We start from the raw sequence: 18,053 nt of genomic DNA, 5'->3' as shown, positions 1-18,053 counted from the left end.
TCAAAGTAAGCCCACAACACTGTGAGTGAGCAAAGATGTGTGATGCATGAGAAGTATCCGAGTCGAGTCGCAATTTGAAACGAGTACACTGAAAAGCCCTCGTCCAAGCCATGTACCCCCGCGAATATCAAAATCGTTGCCAACATGAGGGCCATGCCAGTAACTAGTTGCTGATCACTGAGCGATAGCATGAACGACTCGAAAGCTTTGATGCGTTGTTTTCTGTCGGCCGACGACGACCCTCTGGAATGAATGATATCGTCTATTGAGTTGTAACGTTTCTCAGGTAGCGCTTTTGTCGCGTATGCAACGATGATAGCAATCATGTTCATAACGATGGAAAAGCAAAAAGAAGAGACGATCTATCTGAGATTAGCATCATTCAAGGAGTCAACAATATCATCTAGAAGAACCTTACACCCCAGCCCGTTACGTCGGGATCAGGCACATTTTCCTCCATCATCCGTTCGCAATACCCTCCCTTGACCAGATAATCAGTTTCCATCTTGCTGAAAGACTTCCGCGTCGTCCTATGGATTGCATAAGCTCTTTTACACTTTATTGAAACTGTAGATCTCGTCGTACGGCAGTTTGAGAAAGACGAGGACAAAAGAGCCGCGAATCGGCAAGGAGACCAAGGACTGGGAACCGGCGGGTTTTAAAAATAAGCCTAGTTTGCAATAGGTTCTTCAAAACCAGGCGACCATTGCTAGGCTCCAGTGCCCCAAGCCTTGAGCCGCCAATACCTGCGGACCAATTGGGAGGGGCTAGACCTGACTGAAGACATAATATGGTGCGTAGGACGACTCTGCCAGAGCTGATGCCGGCAGCGAATGAAATCCATACGCTTATCTATCAGAGCTGAACAAGATCCACATCAAATACACATGGAGTCATTGTGGCTGAATCTATCGAGAACTTGCAGTTAATCGCGCGTTAAAATCGCGACGACTGCTTATCAGATGGGCTACCTCCGCCAACTGCGCTGTGGCTATGCGCTTGGGTGCTTGCTTTGTTGGTCACATTTTGACAGGCATTTAAGGCGCCTAAGACAAATGACGTGGAATGCAAGAAGAGTCCGCCTCACTTCTTGCGCCAGATTCGGTAAAAAAATAGAGGTTTTCCCAGCCGAAGAGGCTGATGCGGCGCATGCGTACCAAGCCTCGGTTAACTTTCAGCTCCCCTGCCTGCTCTCTCTCCATCACACGCACTTGATCGATGTCGCACACTCAGCTCAAGCATAATACCGATGATGTGTCATAACAGCTACCAAAGATCGTGACCAATCTGTTTCAGCCTGCGGGTTGCAGATATTGCTGAATGGTCTGCTACACAAGAATCAGCGGACTTAATTGATACCCAGTGGTATGGTTTATGTGTAGCCAACTCACGTTCGTCAGCACGACTTCGGCTGACTTTCCTATTTCCGTAATTCACATCACGATATTTTTTCGAAACAATTCAGCGTAGGTGAATGCTTGACCAGGAAAGATTAAACCCACCACGAATTAGGCCCCCCAAGGTTTTCGAACATCCTGAACGGTCTACCCGCTGAAGAGCATCTAGGTACATAACGTAAGCTCACCGGCCCCAAAGCAGCAATCTTAGTACAATTCAGTATGTAAAGCAGCTAGGTGAGGCTATAGAATTCTCCGGAAGACTCAATGACAGCACCCACGTTCTCTTGGTCCTTCTTGTAACTGCACATGGGATCAAGTGGCGTGACATAGAATGTAGGATAGAAATAGGGGGGCTGTATCGTTATTCTATCTACCCCGACACCAAGGTCAGTTAACTAAAGCCTTTATTCAAAACCTTACTTTACCCATCGATAGCCCAGCGGTGTATTATTTCAAAACCTCATTTACAATGATGACTCTCATACTTTTAGTAGCATCCAAGAAATGTAGATGAAACACATGCTTCTCCTATTGTCAAAGACCTAGTATAATGATAGCTCTGGGCGTAAGCTGACATTCAGTGCGACACACCCCCAATATGATTTTGTGACTCCAGCCTTCTTAAAACAGAACATCGCCATATTATTGGTGGCCTGCTCATTGTGACACAACTCTCTCTTCAATCTTTTAATGAGCGCCGGTCCCTGTTAATAATCCTAGACTTCTTCCCTCCTCTGTTCGCTCGATTTCAATCCATTTATCGAGGTAACAGGAGAGTTCTCGACAACTTGATGTTTCGCAATACTTGCTTGGAACAAAATGCAACACGACTCTAATATCAACTTTTTGTCTCCGTTGGCTTACAGGCCAGATGGGCAACCAGCATCTCCAAGTTCAAGTCGACGTACCTCGCTGGCATCCAACAGGGACTACCCCCTAGAGCCTGAAGCCCAACAATGTCTACCTGAGCCAGACGATGCTGCAACAGAGGATGTAGCATCTACGATAACCGGTCCACGCGTTTCGACCGATGGCACGACGAAGTACGACCGTGTTGCGGAAGACGACACTGATGGCGCCGTATCGAGGGTTGACTTGCCTAACAACAGGTTGGGCTTTTTCACTATCGTAACAGATTGCGCCGCTGTGGTTCTTCCCTTGGGTCTCATTGTCTTCATCGTCATTGTGTGGCGCCTTGACGGTTCCGAGAGTACTGAAAGCTCCCGCGGGGCCTGGCGAAACGCAATCACGATCGTAAGTACCAAACCCTTTTACCTGACCATGCTAAGTAAGTCAAACTCTGACAATAACGACCGAATGTAGCTTGCGACTGCCTTTCCGATCCTATTTGCGTCAGTTGTAGGTCGTCTTACATATGAAGCGGCTCGCTGGAAGCTAGAAACCGGCACGACCCTCGGTTCTCTCGAGCAGTTCCTAGGCAGCCGAACGGTCGGCGCCACCCTACTCAATCTGATCCAACTTCGATCATTCAATATCGTGGGTACTGCTTTGGTATTGATATGGGCCCTCTCACCTTTGGGCACTCAATCTATTTTGAGAATGATGTCCTCACAAATCGCCCCAGACAACATAAACACGACGATAACCTACTTCGACACCAACGCTGAGAGTCAAGCCATTCAGTGGGCGACTTGGGTGGGATTCTCGTACTCAACCTCAATGGCAAGCTTTCGGCCCATGTCGACATTGTATAACACCCTGATCTCAATGCCTGAAGGACTGAAAGCGGATCCTATGGATGTCTGGGGTAACGTCAAAATACCTTTCCTGAAGCGCTTAGACACAGATGATTGGGTGGACTTGGATCAAGATCTCGGCGTGAATGAGTATTCGTCTTTGGCCGGGATCCCTCTCAACAGCATCGAAGTTGGACACACTGTATTTTCACTGGAGTCCAGCTACATGAGCTTAGACTGCTCGGATGTTGAAACCCTCAAGATGGATCTAGGAGATGACGACCTACTGAAAGAAGAAGTATTCCGCGACGATTTATCAGCCTCTTCCCTGGCTGTCGACACTAGTGTCACACGAAACGCGAAGTTATCCAATGGTACTTGGCACGGATATGACTACACAAGAAACGCCACCGGGCTAGATTCGACTTGGATTCTGGCGCTTGACAGATTTATAGATCGGATATGGTCGATGGAACCTGCGGATTATCCAACAAAACCAGCCGTTGGCCCTCTGCATGGTCGCGTCGAGGACATGCACCGACCCATCTTGTTCAAAGAGGAGCAGCACATCGACGCTGGGCCAACGACTCTCCTATTCCAAAGCATATTCCCTCCGCAAGAATTCAATCCAGGATGTTCGGCAAAGAGCCTCTGCAGGGTATCTCAGGAGTACGCCGAGTCCCGCGTCAACTGTTCTCGCACGGCTCGGACCGACAGACACAACTGCACCGTGGTAGCCCAGCGGAAATCTCAGAAGAAAAATGCTCCTGGGGATATATCTCAGTTATCGTTCCCCGCCGTCTTCGATTTTGTCTCACGCGAGCTTCCGCTCTCCATCGGAGGCTCTACGGCATACAAGTCCGAGTTCTCGCTTTACCATCTCGCTGACCCAGGGCTGAAACAACTGAGGTCCGACGAATACTGCATCATAGAAAATGTCACAGCCAAAGATATGGGAATTCGACTTAGCCAGCTCCTCAATACCTACCTCCTAATCAGCCAGCTTTCGTTCGAGATCGCAGAGTGGGATGCGGATAAACCAACATTTAGGGCCAAGATCTCCGTCGATGCAGAAACAAGTACCCCTATTATCAACTTTGAGATCTCCTCATTATGGATTACGCTTTTCTTGGTCGCGAGCATCGTGCTTCTTGCAGCTGGCATCTCGAGCGTTGTCTTCAAACACTGCACATACGGGCCAGAGATCCTTGGGTACGCTTCTACTGCGTTGCGAGATTCGAGATATTTTGATGTGCCAAAAGACTATAGAGGGCTGGATGGAATTGATCTATCACGTAAGATGAAATCTGAGCGGCTTCGTTTTGGCTTGATACAAGATCTGAAGGAGGGACAATCACGAACGGGAGTTGGTCATCAAGAGAGTACGGATCGATTAGGAAAACAACAGAATCGTGACTGAATCTGTCAGGAGGTTTGAACCACATTCCATGTCTTAGATGCAAGGAACCAAGCCAAGTCAACCTCACATCGTCGAGACCCTTGACCCATGAATCATTAATGGAGGCGAAACGAGGCAACACAGATTTATACATGCACGATAGTTCGGGAGAAAGGTTGATGGGTTTAACGGTATTGTTCTTTAATTATTGATTAAATATGAGGACCTGTCTTGGGGTCCTACAAAGCTTTATGGTCTTTTCAACACGGTTCGAGGTTTTGCTTTCGAAGCTATCCCCCGAGTATCAGTACACGCAGAAACGAGGTGTCTCGATTCAAACCCCACTGAGCCCCTATCCTTCTGGACTACCACGTAACATAAAAAGATTGGCCACCGATTATAAAATGGCGGCTTTGAAGCTTGCGCGAACTGTCATGTAAGCGCGTAGGTGGAGGACTTGGCAATCGTTGATGTTTCTGTCGGTGATCAGAGTCCCACTAGATAGAGAAAGTGCCCGCAAACTTTAGTCAGTCGCGCGTTGTTCCCCTTCGATCAGAGAGAGATTGTTGCCAGGTCCGGTACTTGGTAAATCCTCAAAACTATCGATGAGAATTATTTTCGAGGTACCATTTCGTCGGCCCAAGCATCAACGAACAAGGCATAGTCCAGTTCTCGTGTGGGGGGTGTGATTTGTTCGAATGGGAGTGGGCGGCCTCGTAGCACTCAAGCTTCTCTGGAGCCATTATACTGCTTTGTTCTTGGATTCTTCTTGTCCGGGTACTTCTCCGTCTTCCACTGCTCCTGGTAGTTCGGCAATGGGCTCCACAGACCCTTCCTCCGGCGATCGCTTGCTGGCCTTCCACCTCTCCGACCGAGCCATTGCAAAGAGCCTCGTTGCGCCGTAGAGCTGGGTCGTGATCCATAGCGTGAAGATGACGGGAGTGACCACTCTCCACACATGACCCCATCGATCCCAAGACTTGTGCAAGAGGTATATCGTGACTGCGGTCTCCGAGACAGCACCAACAATAACCCACACGAAGCAGGCGGAGGTGAGGTAGGAGAGTAGTCGATGATCACGCCGCTTGATTCGCCAGATGATCATAGAAAGGTAGATGGGCAATTCTACTACGACATCGAAAGCGCCTAGATCAGATAGTCAGTCATTCAACGTTGCACTTCATCTAGATTCGGGCAGTTTGCTGTCAACATACCCCACACCATGCACATGTAGAACTCGATTGTTGCTTCTGGGTGGTGCTCGATGTTTCCAAACAGGGAGAGGGCGGTCTGCGTGATGGCCAAAAGTCCAATATGATGGGCGATACTGAGAGGACTCGCGAATTGTGTGCGATAACAGAGCTCGAAGACGTAGTAGGCGCTATATGTTTGCGCCACCGTAAACAACAGATCGCCTACTCTGATACGCCTTCCTGGTCCTGGCGACACGTCCGTTGTCAAGTCGGCAGACCCGATGAGGAAACGGAACACAGGGTAGACTCCGATGCAGAAGAGTGTGAGCATGATAATGGCACCAATATGGTAGTACGTAAAGGAGCGTCGTCTCTTTTCGTTCTCAGGGCGCTGTAGAACTGCATAGATCTCGCCATAGACTCTTTCCAGTAGCCATCGTTCGAGAATGTTGGCGATGAGTACAACGACGATGACGCTTGAGACGAGGAGGAGCGACCCATATGCCTGGAGGCCTGATAGTGGTCCATTCTGGATCGTCTCGATTTTCGGGAGTGACCTGGTAGCCAGGCTAGTTGTGAGGTCGGCCATGATGTTTAGCCTGTATGTACGAAAACACCTATATTGAAGGCGACACGCAAAGAGATGGAAGGAGAGACAAGTCAAGGGAAGTTTCTGACGTCAAGGACCGGGGTATATGGCAAAGTTGCATGCTCAGAGGAAGAAGAGAAAATAGAGTGTCGAGTGGCTTGTGGCGGCCCTCAAAATGGCGTCGAGGGTGGCTTTTTGTCGACCTTGATAGAGTGACGATGGCTTCAATCTATCCAGGTTATGACACAGTCAAGGTTGGAGAAGGTGGCAGTATTAAAACAACAGAAACAATGAACAGTAAACATCAAGTGAACAGGGAAGATGGAAACCGGAGAACGATTCCAAGAAAAAGAAATACGACTCTGGAGCCTGAATTTGACCGTAGCAAGAGCTGCGCCAGCACACTAAAGAGGGAACGAAATGAGCGCCTCCTTTGTTTAGGGCGAACGGCTGTGCTCACCGTTTTGATGGCTCCATGTCGAGGCCGTGGTGTCCATGTCATGTTCGCCCGACCAGATGAGTGTTAGTCGTGGCCGCGGGACCCGTGCTGCGAAGGAGAAAAAGCGACCCTCTCGGGCCCTGGAGCTTCGGGCGCCGGCAGTCTTCAGACACTTTGCCAAAGTCTAGAGGCCACCGACATGTGTCGCCCCAGCCCTAGCTCCTTGCACCACGTCTGACTACGCGACAGAATTCTGTGAACCAAGTATCCCTGGAGACGTCCACGGCCCAATCAGAAGCCCCGTAAAGTTGCCGTCCAACCCGATCGGGCGTGGAACGCTTTGGTTTGGTTCGCGTTACAAATATGGAACAAAGGCATGAGCATGCGGGGTGTTTCTCTCCAAGGGAATACGGCACCACGGGCATGCCGCTGCAGCCATGGTCGATCTGGGATGAATTCGGTCTTCGGCACCCGGCACCTAGGCTTTTAGGCGAGCGAATTCTGGGTTAGAGGGAAACTAAATCACCGAGTAAGCGTCCTTCCTACTGACAGATCGTCAGGGGCTTGAAATAGACACATGGGGATTTGAATTGTGTTCGAAGAAAGCTATCATGGTGCGGTCCCTTGCGGCTAGCTCAATGCCAAGACATTGAAAAGCGCCTGGTTTGTCGCCTTGTGCGGGCTGTCCCGACATCTTGCTGAAAGACGCGATGCCAAGGATTCTAGAGTTCATGGTAACCTGCTGTCAGGGCGATCAGGGCGATCATCCAGCGTGGGGAACACGGGCGGGCACAGCCCCCGGACGGTAATCTCAAATTATGGACACGAGACGGCGTGGGGATTGCGCTGTTTTGTGTTGCTGGCCTTGAATCGCTTCGTCAAAGGCATCGGCTCTGGATCCCTCGAGTCTTGGACCAAGTTGGACAGGTCAGGCAGAACTTGCTGCATTAGCCTGACGGGAAATCGGCTCGCTTAGGGCACATCTTATGATCTCGCAACCCGAAGAACGGCGACGTTGAGTAGGTAAACATCGGATGCGCGGCGCTGATTCTGGTGCTGATTCATAGACTCATGGATGAATGGCGCGAGAATGGACGGACCTTTTGTGAACCTAAGCAAATAATCGCCGGGCGTTGGAGAATTCGGCCAAAGCTGAGGCCAGTGGGAGCAGGACGCTGACTGTGCAGCAGGATGATTAGGTAAGGTCAGATTCCATGCCTTCCATATCACGTGCCAAGCTTACCTAATCTGAGAGAGAATATCACGTGACTATACACCACCCTCAGTGCCCGAGGAACTTCCGACGTTTGTAGTCCGTGCACCCCCCAATCGCGCCAGGGAGGTCCGTCGGAGAATCTGCGGCACCGTCGGGAGTTGACATCATCCCAACTGCCATCATGAGTTTGACCTCGTTCAACACACCCTCAAATTGAATAAAAACGGCTAAAGTCATGGCGGAGACTCTGCTGGGACTGGAGGTTGCCTTCTATCTCTATCCCTGCGGTCTCTTTGTCACTCTACTGGCGGCGCAGTCCTATCAATTCTACCGGGACCGCCATGGCGTCACGCGTCAGACCGCGACAGACGATGAGCAGAAGAAAGCTTCGCGACTGTACGCGCGGATAATCTGGGGCTTTCAGCTCATACTCTCTCTCTTACTCGTGAGTCTGGGAAACACTTCTACAGGTCCTGAGTTGTCCTCAAAGCTCACACTTTATTTTTTTCTAGCTTGCCACCATCATCCTTGCCGTCCACGGCGCTATTGCTGGCCAATACGATGGGGCTGGCAAAGTCGTGTTCCCGTTCAGTGCTTATTTGGTGAGTGGGGTCTTTAGTACCACCCCAATGAAGAACGCTGGTGTTGACACTTCCATAGGCATCCTATGTTGCCGTCTTATTGTACTATCTAGCTGGCCTACTTCCTGACCCTGAAGGCCCTTGGACGCCAACATCGGCGCATTTCTATGCATGGATTGTAGGTGCGCTCTTTGAGGCCTTCATCGCTGCTGTCTTTTCTTCTGAGAAGAACTCATTCCGCGTCCACAATGGTCTTCTCGATATTCTAGATATCGTGGCCGCTGTTCGAATCGTTGTGCTGGTAGCGATGATGGTATGTCTCATTCTGAGAGACTACAAGCTGAAGCCCCTGCAACCCAAGTCGGACCCCGAAGAGAGACAGTCCCTTCTTGGGAACGGAAATGGAAACGGAAACGGAGCGTCTCACAACTACGGCGGCGCCCACCCCCACGGACCTGCTGCTCACAAGCCTCCTGCCAGAACCCAGGTCTCGGGTACGGGATGGCTTGACTACTTTGCTGGGTTCAGGGTTCTTTTCCCATATCTATGGTAGAGTAACCCTACTTTCAACCGCTTTGCGGACTTTGCTAACTTGCCGCGCGCCAGGCCTAAAGACTCTCCGGTATACCAAGGAATTGTGGTCGTTTGCATCATACTCCTGGTCGGTCAGCGGACTATCAACGTTTTGGCGCCCATTCAGCTCGGAACCCTTGTCGACTCGCTCGGCTATGGCATCATTCCTTACAAACAAATTGTTCTCTATGTCGTCTACCGTGCTCTCCAAGGCAACCAGGGCATTCTCGGAGCTGCGAGGTCTGTCCTCTGGATCCCGGTCTCTCAGTCACTCTTCCGCAGACTCTCCTGCGCTGCTTTCGAACACGTGTTGGGGCTTTCTCTGGAGTTCCATCTGAACAAAAAGATTGGAGAGGTGACCAGTGCCCTGAGCCGCGGTTCTGCGATGAACACTTTCCTGGAGAACTTTTGCTTCCAAGTGTTCCCCATGGTGTTCGATATCTTTGTCGCTGGTGTTGTCTTCTTTGCCAAGTATGACGCCTTCTACACTATTATTGTGCTCTTCATCATGTGGTCGTACATCTTCCTGACCATCTATGTGGCCAAATATCGCGGCAAGCAAAGAAGAGACATGGCCACCAAGAATCGTGAGATGGAAGCTACCAAGACTGACGCCATCATGGCGTACGAGACTGTGCAACACAATTGCGCAGTTGTGCCCGAAACTGAGAGATTCAAGGAACATGTTGTAGTGTACCAACGCGCGGAGCGGCTGGTGCAGTGGTCCCTCAACTTTCTTAATCTTACACAGAGCTCCATTTTCTCCCTTGGCACTGCTCTGCTTGTAGCAGTCTCTGCCTACAAGATTTCACGGGGCGAGCAGAGTGTTGGTGATTTCGTCAGCTTGATCAACTACTTTGTACAACTGCAGGGTCCACTAAACTTCTTCGGAACTTACTACACCATGCTGCAAAACAATCTTATTGAGGCAGAGCGAATGCTTGAGCTGGTGGGTCCTTGTTCATTTCAATACACCACCTCTGGAACGCTAACCTTGTTTCTCTAGTTCAAAGAAACGTCCGGCATTGTGGAGAAGCCCGACGCCGTCACCCTACCCGCCGTCAAGGGAGAGGTTGCATTCAATAATGTCAAATTCTCTTACCAGAGCAAAAAGGGCGAACCCGCGATCAACGGTGTCAGCTTCACTGTTGCCCCGGGCACCAAGACCGCCATTGTTGGAGAGTCTGGCAGCGGCAAGTCAACCTGCCTCAAGCTTCTTTTCCGCTTCTACGATATCAATGAAGGATCAATCACTGTCGACGGCCACGACTTGAAGGATCTGAAGCTCGACAGCCTACGGAAGAACATTGGCGTTGTGCCTCAGGACACTGTACTTTTCAATGCGACCATCATGTACAACCTGCTCTACGCCGACCGGAATGCCTCTCAAGCCGACGTATACGAGGCATGCAAGGCTGCCAATATCCACGATCGCATTCTCGCATTCCCCGATGGATACGACACCAAGGTCGGAGAACGCGGACTCAAACTCTCCGGAGGTGAGCGACAGAGAATCGCCATCGCGAGAGCGATTCTGAAGGACGCCCGCATCTTGTTGCTTGACGAAGCCACGGCATCTCTGGACTCGCACACCGAGAGGCAGATCCAAGACGCCCTGGAGCGTGTCACTGCGGGTCGTACGACGATCACCATCGCCCACCGGCTCTCCACCATTACCACATCCGATCAGATCGTGGTGCTCCACAAGGGAAATGTTGTTGAGCGTGGCACGCACGCCGAGCTGTTGGCGCTCGGAGGCCGATACCATGCCATGTGGGAGAAACAGACCACCACCGAGAAGAAGAATATTGAAAAGGTGGAGAAGGAAGGAGAGTCTTCGGAAACTGCATCCCAGCAGTAAGGAAAGCCGAACATGGATTTCGTTTGTTCTACGGCGACCGAAGTTACCGAGAGGCTGATGAGCTAGATGTGCGACTAGGTGTATAGATAGGTGGATGTAACAACACGGACCCAATTTGGAGACTAATCTATGTTTACTGCTATCTTTGACGGTGAAGTCGTTCTTAGATCTTGGCGTCATTCATCAAAGACCCAGCAGTGTGGGTTACCGCGGGAAGCACTTACACGGCAATGTCCACTTGATGATTGTTGATTGGCTCCTTCGCGATTGCCCAAAAAGGGAACGACGGAGCCGGCCCTAATTGCATTCAGGCGACTCGATTCATGCCTTGAAGTCCACTTTATATAGGCAGCCGTTTAAGAGTTGAACACGAAACTTTAAACCGATTAGGCCGGATTAAGTACGTGTCAAGCAGACTTGGTGACATTCGTAGCGCTTTTCAACAAACAGAAGTCCGCCCTGGTTATGACGGGTGCCTAGGATAGTCTGTCTCGTCCCATGATTTTGTTTCTAAACCATAACAGCGCCCCCCGTCTTTGTTTTAGTCCGTCACTAGTAATATCCCCGCAGCAACGGATTCCTCGCTGTCTTCCGTTATCTAACCAGGACTCGCGCCTGCTGCAAGAAAGGTTAGCAGCTCTTCGTGAGCTGATGGTTCTTTTTACTCCTTGTTAATCACTCTTCAAGTCGTTGTCATAACAAGAATCGTAGAACCCCGCATCTTGATATGCTGTATGCATCTTTGCCAATGCTTAAGCGCCAGAAACTCCGGATAAGGGAGAGTACAGCAGCTAGAGTGATTACAAGACAATTGGCAAAGCTCGGTTTATATAATAGCTAGAAGGCTGACTGTGTGTGAACAGTCCAACTTTTTACTACACTGTCAACTCTAGGCGCGACTCAAAAGGGTAGCTAGCTTATGCGGAGTATGGTGCTTCTGTTACGGGTTACATTCCGACAACGACCGCTCCAGGACCTGACAGAGTCAGTGAACCAATGCACAACTTACTTACTTGATGCAAGTGATTTTGACTTGAAAAGGCAAAGGTATGACCTTGTGGTCCATTTTAAAGGTTAGCCGGTCGCTTTTTTGACTATGTAAAGGCGCATGGTGAGCCAGCTCCCCGTAAGGTAGGAGAGTTATGGCGTGTGTAACACCAGACCAAGATACCTCTTCTATCTCCATTTCTTGGTATAGAAGTTCGATTGGAACTAGTAGAGAACTCATCAACAGACGCTTGTTGGAACTTCGGGTCCCTCTAAACTTTCTTTTTTCAAAATCCAACATGCCACTTTGCCTCTTGTCAGACTACCACCTGAAGCATTTGGTGAGTCCTGACCAGAGCGAGAGGTCAGCTGGCGGTGGATAGAATCTACAATGTCACTGTTTAGCAATGGCGAGTTCCGTATTTTCCACCCTTGATGGCTCTAGCCCCGAATACATTAAACCATCGTCACTCTACTGCTGCGGGCATGCAAACAGGACTAGTACAACAGTGTCTCAACACCGCAATATTACTTGAACACTCTTTCAATGGCGTCCACAAGCCCTATTGCTGCAAAGTCTCTCCACATATAAGCAGACTTCGCAACAAATAGCGGCATGGCAAGCAACCTTGTGAGCAGTGTCTCCCGTTCAAATTGTTGTGAACTTTGCTGAATGTTTTGTAAACTATCCTGGAGATCAGCTTGCGCCAAGAGCTCAGCAAAGGCTATCCCCATTTTCAATGAGGAGAAGATGTGTATGGGGAAATGCCAGAGGAGGCATACCCTAGCAGCCTCACTATTGACATCCTGCCCCTTACGCGTTAGTGAATGACGAAGCCAGCGGGAGGCACTGCCCAACAGTCTCACAAACAAGCATCCTCCCAACTGGCAACCCCCATTTCAGGTTCGGAGTGGATCTCAAAGCTCGCATTCTCTATATGTAGAAACGATCAGAGCCACCCACGACAAAACACGTCAGCACAGCTCCGGTAAATATCATGTGAATCATACGTTCAGTTCAAATCGATGACCGTTGATTTTAAGGGGGGCTAGGAGAACAACTAGTCATCGACGATCGGCTGAAAACGAGGCGCCTTTGCCCACGGGTGCTAAGAACTCGCAGGCACGGACCAGGATGCTGCTAGCTCGTCGGACTACGTGTATGACAGTGATTAGGGCCTTCCATTGCCGGTTCGATGGTCGATCAGGGAACACATCCACTTGTTCTTTTCATGCAACGAACATCCCTCGACTCACCAGCTTCATCATCCTCTGCCGTTGAATGCCCCACAGATCAGCTGCAGGAGATCGAGAAAGAAACGTTAGATGGGCTGGGCTAGTCAAGCAGCTTTCCAGCTCGCGCACGGTCTTGCGGAGACCTAGGCTGTTCTAGAATTCAGATGAACCAGAATGCTTTTGGCCATACTGTGTAACTCTTGCCCACCTGCTTCATGGCGACTTGGGCATTGAGATTTGGAAGTTGAAGAAGACTCTTATTTCTGATTTAATATTTCAATTAAAATCTCATAGTGAGCTTCTAAGACAAGTCCAGTCTGCAAGAGTTGTTGCGTTGATCTTTTTGAGAACTTCCCATTTAGAAGCTTTGGGCTGAAAGTGTCGTTACTTAAATCATGCAAACCGGGCTCTCCTACAGCCACACAGACAGTGCTAAGATGCCTTGATCAATGCCATACACGCCGAGACGTGTGAACCTTCTCACCTCGGCAAAAGCCTTACAGCAAGTTCCCTGCAACAATGAACTCAACAGCACAAACTACGTCACATCTGAAACCGACGCACACGCGGAGCTTGTGGTCCTTTTGGCGGGTGAAATATCAAGGCGGACGCTGCGCGTCCACAGCTGAGAGAGAAGCTGGGGAGGGAGGAGAATTAAAGACCGGGAGGTTTAAAACCACACATGCGCGTTCGGTCCGCTTCCTTCGAACGTGGGCTCCTTCAATTAAACGCCTTTCCTTTTGCCAAACCACAATCGTCGCCGTCATCAATCCCCGAGTCGACATGTTGTACCAAAGCATCTCACATGCTATTGCATTATACAAGCTTGAGCAGTCTACGAAGCAATGCAAAGAGATATACACGGGCAAGCCTAAGCCGGAAAAGGTCACCTTGTTCTGGCACTTGATAACCCTATCGCGGTTCAACAAGTACAACCCTCTTTTCACTACTTTTGCTGGAGGTATGTCTTTTTGTTCTACCAGAGTCTGGTTTCGCAACGCTCACAGTGGTACAGTCTGGTCGGTTTTGTTGGCTGGTGCTTCCGAGCTCGTCGATCCCAATAGCAATATTCAGCCTGCTTTCGTCTTCAGACAGGCCGCACTATGTTTCATCGCTGCGTACCTGTTTTGTGGCGCCGGTATGGTTTGGAATGACTGGGTGGACCGGGATATCGATGCCAAGGTCACTCGAACTAAGAACCGTCCTCTGGCCGCGGGCATCGTGACCACCACGGATGCGATGCTCTGGATGGTGCTCCAGCTGCTCGTGTCTTTGTCCATTGTCCACAATATGCTCAATGGAAAGGATGTGTATGGCCACCCGTTTTCCTCCTCCCAGAGGTCACATGACAAGTATTCTAACATTCGTCATCAGATTCCAACACATGTTCCCAGTCATCTTGGCTTCGGCTCTATACCCGTATGGCAAACGGCCTATGGCTTTGAAGCTTCGCATATACCCGCAATACATCTTGGGGTTCACGATTGCATGGCCCGCAGTTCTGGGTCGATCCGCGATCCACGGTCGGTACGAGTCGATTGGCGACAGCATCGGTTATTGTTTGCCGCTTTGTTTCATGGTGTTCTTCTGGATCATCTACCTCAACACGGCCTACAGCTACCAAGACATTGTCGATGACCAGAAAATCGACGTCAACTCATTCTACACTGTTGGAGGGCGTCACTTCCATCGGTTCCTTCTTGTTCTGGTCAGCCCAATCGTCATGTGCATGCCTCTGTACCTTCTAAGGTTCGGGTCTCTATGGCTCTGGTTCAGTTGGATGGGAATATGGACTGCCTCCTTCGCAGCACAGCTGGCGCACTTCGACGCGGATAAACCATCGAGTGGAGGAGGTATACATAAGAGCAACTTCGTTCTTGGAGTGTGGACTATTGCTGCTTGTGCAGTTCAGGTCCTTTTGAGCGAGCAGCGGTCTGTGAGATTTTGAAATGATACCACGGGAGAAAAAGGTTAGGCAAGAGCGTTCAAGGCTTCGCTAGTGAGGAAGTCTGAAGTCTGGAGGTCGAACGGCGAAGTGTTTTCCACTTAAGCATTGAATTTCATGCGATTTCTGTTTTACAATGCTGATTTGTCTGGAAGTTTGGGTAATGTGCACTCACATCAGAGACCGAGTGATACCCATCAATGTTGCTGAGCTTGTCGAGGGACAATGAGGAACTCATTTCATTGGATGTCTTTACAACGGCGCCAAGTACCATTCATGGGATGCAACAATTTAACATTGTATATGATCTGCATGAGCCATGTCATCTCAGATGTCGCGTAGTGTGACTCAACTTTATATAGAGTCTGCCGAATCTCCAGAAGAAATCCCGCGTGGATTTGTTGATACATGAAGCTCATGTTTGAGCATATGTGATGTTGGTCATCAAAGCCCTCAGAACTCGTACCCATAGCCTCCTCCAATGCGACCTGTGAGCCCGAACAGATCGGCGACCCATCCCAGAAATCCCACAACCCAGCCTAGAAATCCAAAGATCAGAAGATCCGGCGTGCCAAAGATGCGTTCTTTGAACTTCAATCCGGGGACCTTCTGCTCCAACGTTCTCGGCTCGTCCAGATAGTAGTTGAAGCGCGTCCCCATCAGCTTGAACGTGGAGTTGAGAAAGAAGCTGGCAGTGTAATAAGTGAGCGATCCAATAGCATCGAATCGGATCTCGCCATAGACTCCGCGCTGCCGAAAGTAGTTCACGATCCGTCGCAAAAGGCCGTACATCTCGTCGGGGGTGAGGTACGGCGTTAACCCCTCGAAAAGGATCAGCACCGGTCGATCGGTGGGGATCTTACAGTTGCTGAGCCACGCGTCGTCGTGAATGTTCGGATCGATCAATCGGTATTCGCCCTTGCCAGTATCCGGATCCTTCATAACCTGCCGTCGAAGCTCAATTACATCATGCCTATCGGCGTCGATCCACAAGCGACCCTCGCCCTGCCATTTGACCCGAAGACTACGCGAGTCCATGCCGCACGCCAGGTGTAACACGGTGGCCGGGCCTGGATTCCTCCTCAGAAACTTCTCGGTGCAAATGTCGAGCATGCGAGCGCGCATCGAGACGGAGCTCGCAAACATGACGGTGGTGGGGCCGCCGGCCGTTGTGCGCTTGAAGTCGTAACCCTGGTCCTTGATCTGGGAGACGATATCGAGGGCATATTGATCATTCAGAATCGGACGCGAAGACTCAGCATCTTTGGCGCGGGCAAAGAGCGTCAGTAGGAGGGTCTCTTGGGCACCGCTGAGGGTCACTTTGCCCTTTCCGAGTCCACCGGATGAAGCTGATGAAGGCATCGTATGTCTTGCTATCCAGTTTGCTCTCGAGTAGATGGATGAGCTTCGGTGATGCAAGAGAAAGCAGCCCGCGAGCTGCCTTGGTTTTGAGAAACTCTCTTTGCCATAGATAGTCCTGCTGTTGTGCCTCGGTACATGCTGATAGCCAAGCTAAGCAGCTGCTAGGAACTTGCTGGTTGAGCCGTGCATCGCGCATTCGGAAAGGCGTTCTGTCGGCTGTGAAACTTTGCGCGACTCGCTTCATCTGATATTTTCTTCCCAGTCCACTGCAGGCACTGTTGGCCGTTTACTCGCATGAGATACGTCATCGGATTGAACGTGTGGCTAAGTACGAAAGGAATGATAATCCTCGGGTTCGCCATCGTATTACCCAAAGTCCACAGTATCGAACGTCGTGCAGGGCTCAGATAATTCGGAGACACAAGGTAATAATGGAGGTCATGGTGTAGTTCGAATATTCCCGGGGATGGAATGTTCGGCCGAAAGACTGCATTAGATGGCCGTCAGTAGATGTTAGAGGTGTAGAAATTCCAAGTAAATTCTATAAAGGTTTTGTCTCAGCTGTACGCACTTAGCTTCCAATTGAGTCAACCAGTGTTGACGAGTGATGCCCTTTGAAGGATCAGGAACAGAGGCCTGGTGGGGCCCAGAGCTTGAAATGTGGATGAGAAGGCCGGAGTAACACAGCGACATTTCACTCAGTTCGTACGGTCAACTGATAGTCGGACTCAGGAGTCAACGAGAATCCGAATATTCATCTGATGAAGCTGCCTGGTTCTTTTAGCGTATGTGCATTGTCAAGCTGGCTTAGCAGGTAACTTAGGATAGCTGGGGATGGTAGCCGCGCGGGTCAACGTGTGTGCGTAAGAATCCAGAAGAGAGAGCGTCTTTCAAGACAACGAAAAGAGGGATGCTCGGTCGGTATATGCTGTCCGCATACGCTCGTTTTCCGTGTAGTCAGCGGCATCGGGGTGCTCCCCGCTGACCGTCTAGCCCTCCCCGCATGATGAATATCCACCAAAGTTGACAGGTCGAACTTCTGGTCTGAGCGCGATCCATTAACCAGAGTCCCGCTAACACGGAGTTATCAACTGAATCTTCCACTGTACTGCTGCGCCGCTCAAGGCAAGGGGATCCTACGGATACCGTGACTGATCCACAGAGTACTCAGTCACTCTCATCGCGTCATCACGTTTAAAAATACTGGTTTTGCGAGCGATTCAGCGTCTTTCCGGCATCCCACATGGCGTGTAACATCAGCGCAAATTGAATTGGATGTCAGGCAGAGTCATGACAGCGGGAGATTTTCTGCATTCAGGAACTCTGAGGACGGAATGTGACACCAAATATGGACGGCAGTCTTCCGCGGGGACATCGAAAGTGATTTTACCGTACAGCGTTGCATCGAGAGGATCCAAACCCCGCCTGATCAGGTTTTAATCTGACATATCCAACCACAAGGCAGACTTGGCGTTTGAAGAAGATGGAGGTGCAAAAATTGTCGCTAAGAGACCAAATGTCATAATACTCCCTACGCTCGCTGGTTCGAAACTTAGGAGAGAAAGAGAAAGGGAA

At 50.2% G+C, this 18,053-nt stretch overlaps 5 protein-coding genes across 5 annotated transcripts; 3 read left to right on the top strand and 2 right to left on the bottom strand.

The window, feature by feature from the left end:
• Window positions 1-2,219: 2,219 nt before the first annotated feature.
• HER10_EVM0002832 (uncharacterized protein) lies at window positions 2,220-4,517 on the top strand (the record flags this gene model as incomplete). Its single annotated transcript, XM_035472526.1, has 3 exons — window positions 2,220-2,654; window positions 2,724-4,006; window positions 4,097-4,517. The coding sequence occupies 3 exons, from the start codon at window positions 2,220-2,222 to the stop codon at window positions 4,515-4,517; spliced, it is 2,139 nt and encodes a 712-aa protein (XP_035335784.1).
• Window positions 4,518-4,843: 326 nt separating this feature from the next.
• HER10_EVM0004595 (uncharacterized protein) lies at window positions 4,844-6,750 on the bottom strand. The gene is made up of 2 exons (XM_035474231.1): window positions 5,711-6,750; window positions 4,844-5,642 (listed from the first exon to the last, which is right to left on the bottom strand). Exons 1-2 carry the CDS (start codon window positions 6,276-6,278, stop codon window positions 5,239-5,241), a joined length of 972 nt encoding a protein of 323 aa, XP_035335954.1. The 5' UTR covers window positions 6,279-6,750; the 3' UTR covers window positions 4,844-5,238.
• A 1,335-nt stretch (window positions 6,751-8,085) lies between these two features.
• On the top strand, window positions 8,086-11,166 carry HER10_EVM0004825 (ABC transporter). Its single transcript, XM_035474456.1, has 5 exons — window positions 8,086-8,378; window positions 8,446-8,535; window positions 8,594-9,063; window positions 9,121-10,036; window positions 10,094-11,166. Exons 1-5 carry the CDS (start codon window positions 8,169-8,171, stop codon window positions 10,946-10,948), a joined length of 2,541 nt encoding a protein of 846 aa, XP_035335974.1. The 5' UTR covers window positions 8,086-8,168; the 3' UTR covers window positions 10,949-11,166.
• Window positions 11,167-13,954: 2,788 nt separating this feature from the next.
• Window positions 13,955-15,119, top strand: HER10_EVM0009277 (UbiA prenyltransferase; the record flags this gene model as incomplete). Its single annotated transcript, XM_035478768.1, has 3 exons — window positions 13,955-14,132; window positions 14,187-14,481; window positions 14,546-15,119. The coding sequence occupies 3 exons, from the start codon at window positions 13,955-13,957 to the stop codon at window positions 15,117-15,119; spliced, it is 1,047 nt and encodes a 348-aa protein (XP_035336376.1).
• Window positions 15,120-15,442: 323 nt separating this feature from the next.
• HER10_EVM0010306 (O-methyltransferase) lies at window positions 15,443-17,351 on the bottom strand. Its single transcript, XM_035479770.1, has one exon. The coding sequence runs from the start codon at window positions 16,476-16,478 to the stop codon at window positions 15,570-15,572; it is 909 nt and encodes a 302-aa protein (XP_035336471.1). The 5' UTR covers window positions 16,479-17,351; the 3' UTR covers window positions 15,443-15,569.
• Between the last annotated feature and the right edge of the window lie 702 nt (window positions 17,352-18,053).

Source organism: Colletotrichum scovillei (assembly GCF_011075155.1).
Source record: "Colletotrichum scovillei strain TJNH1 chromosome Unknown Contig00003, whole genome shotgun sequence".
NCBI classification, from domain to species: Eukaryota; Fungi; Ascomycota; class Sordariomycetes; order Glomerellales; family Glomerellaceae; genus Colletotrichum; species Colletotrichum scovillei.
This window is presented reverse-complemented; position numbering and strand designations above follow the sequence as displayed.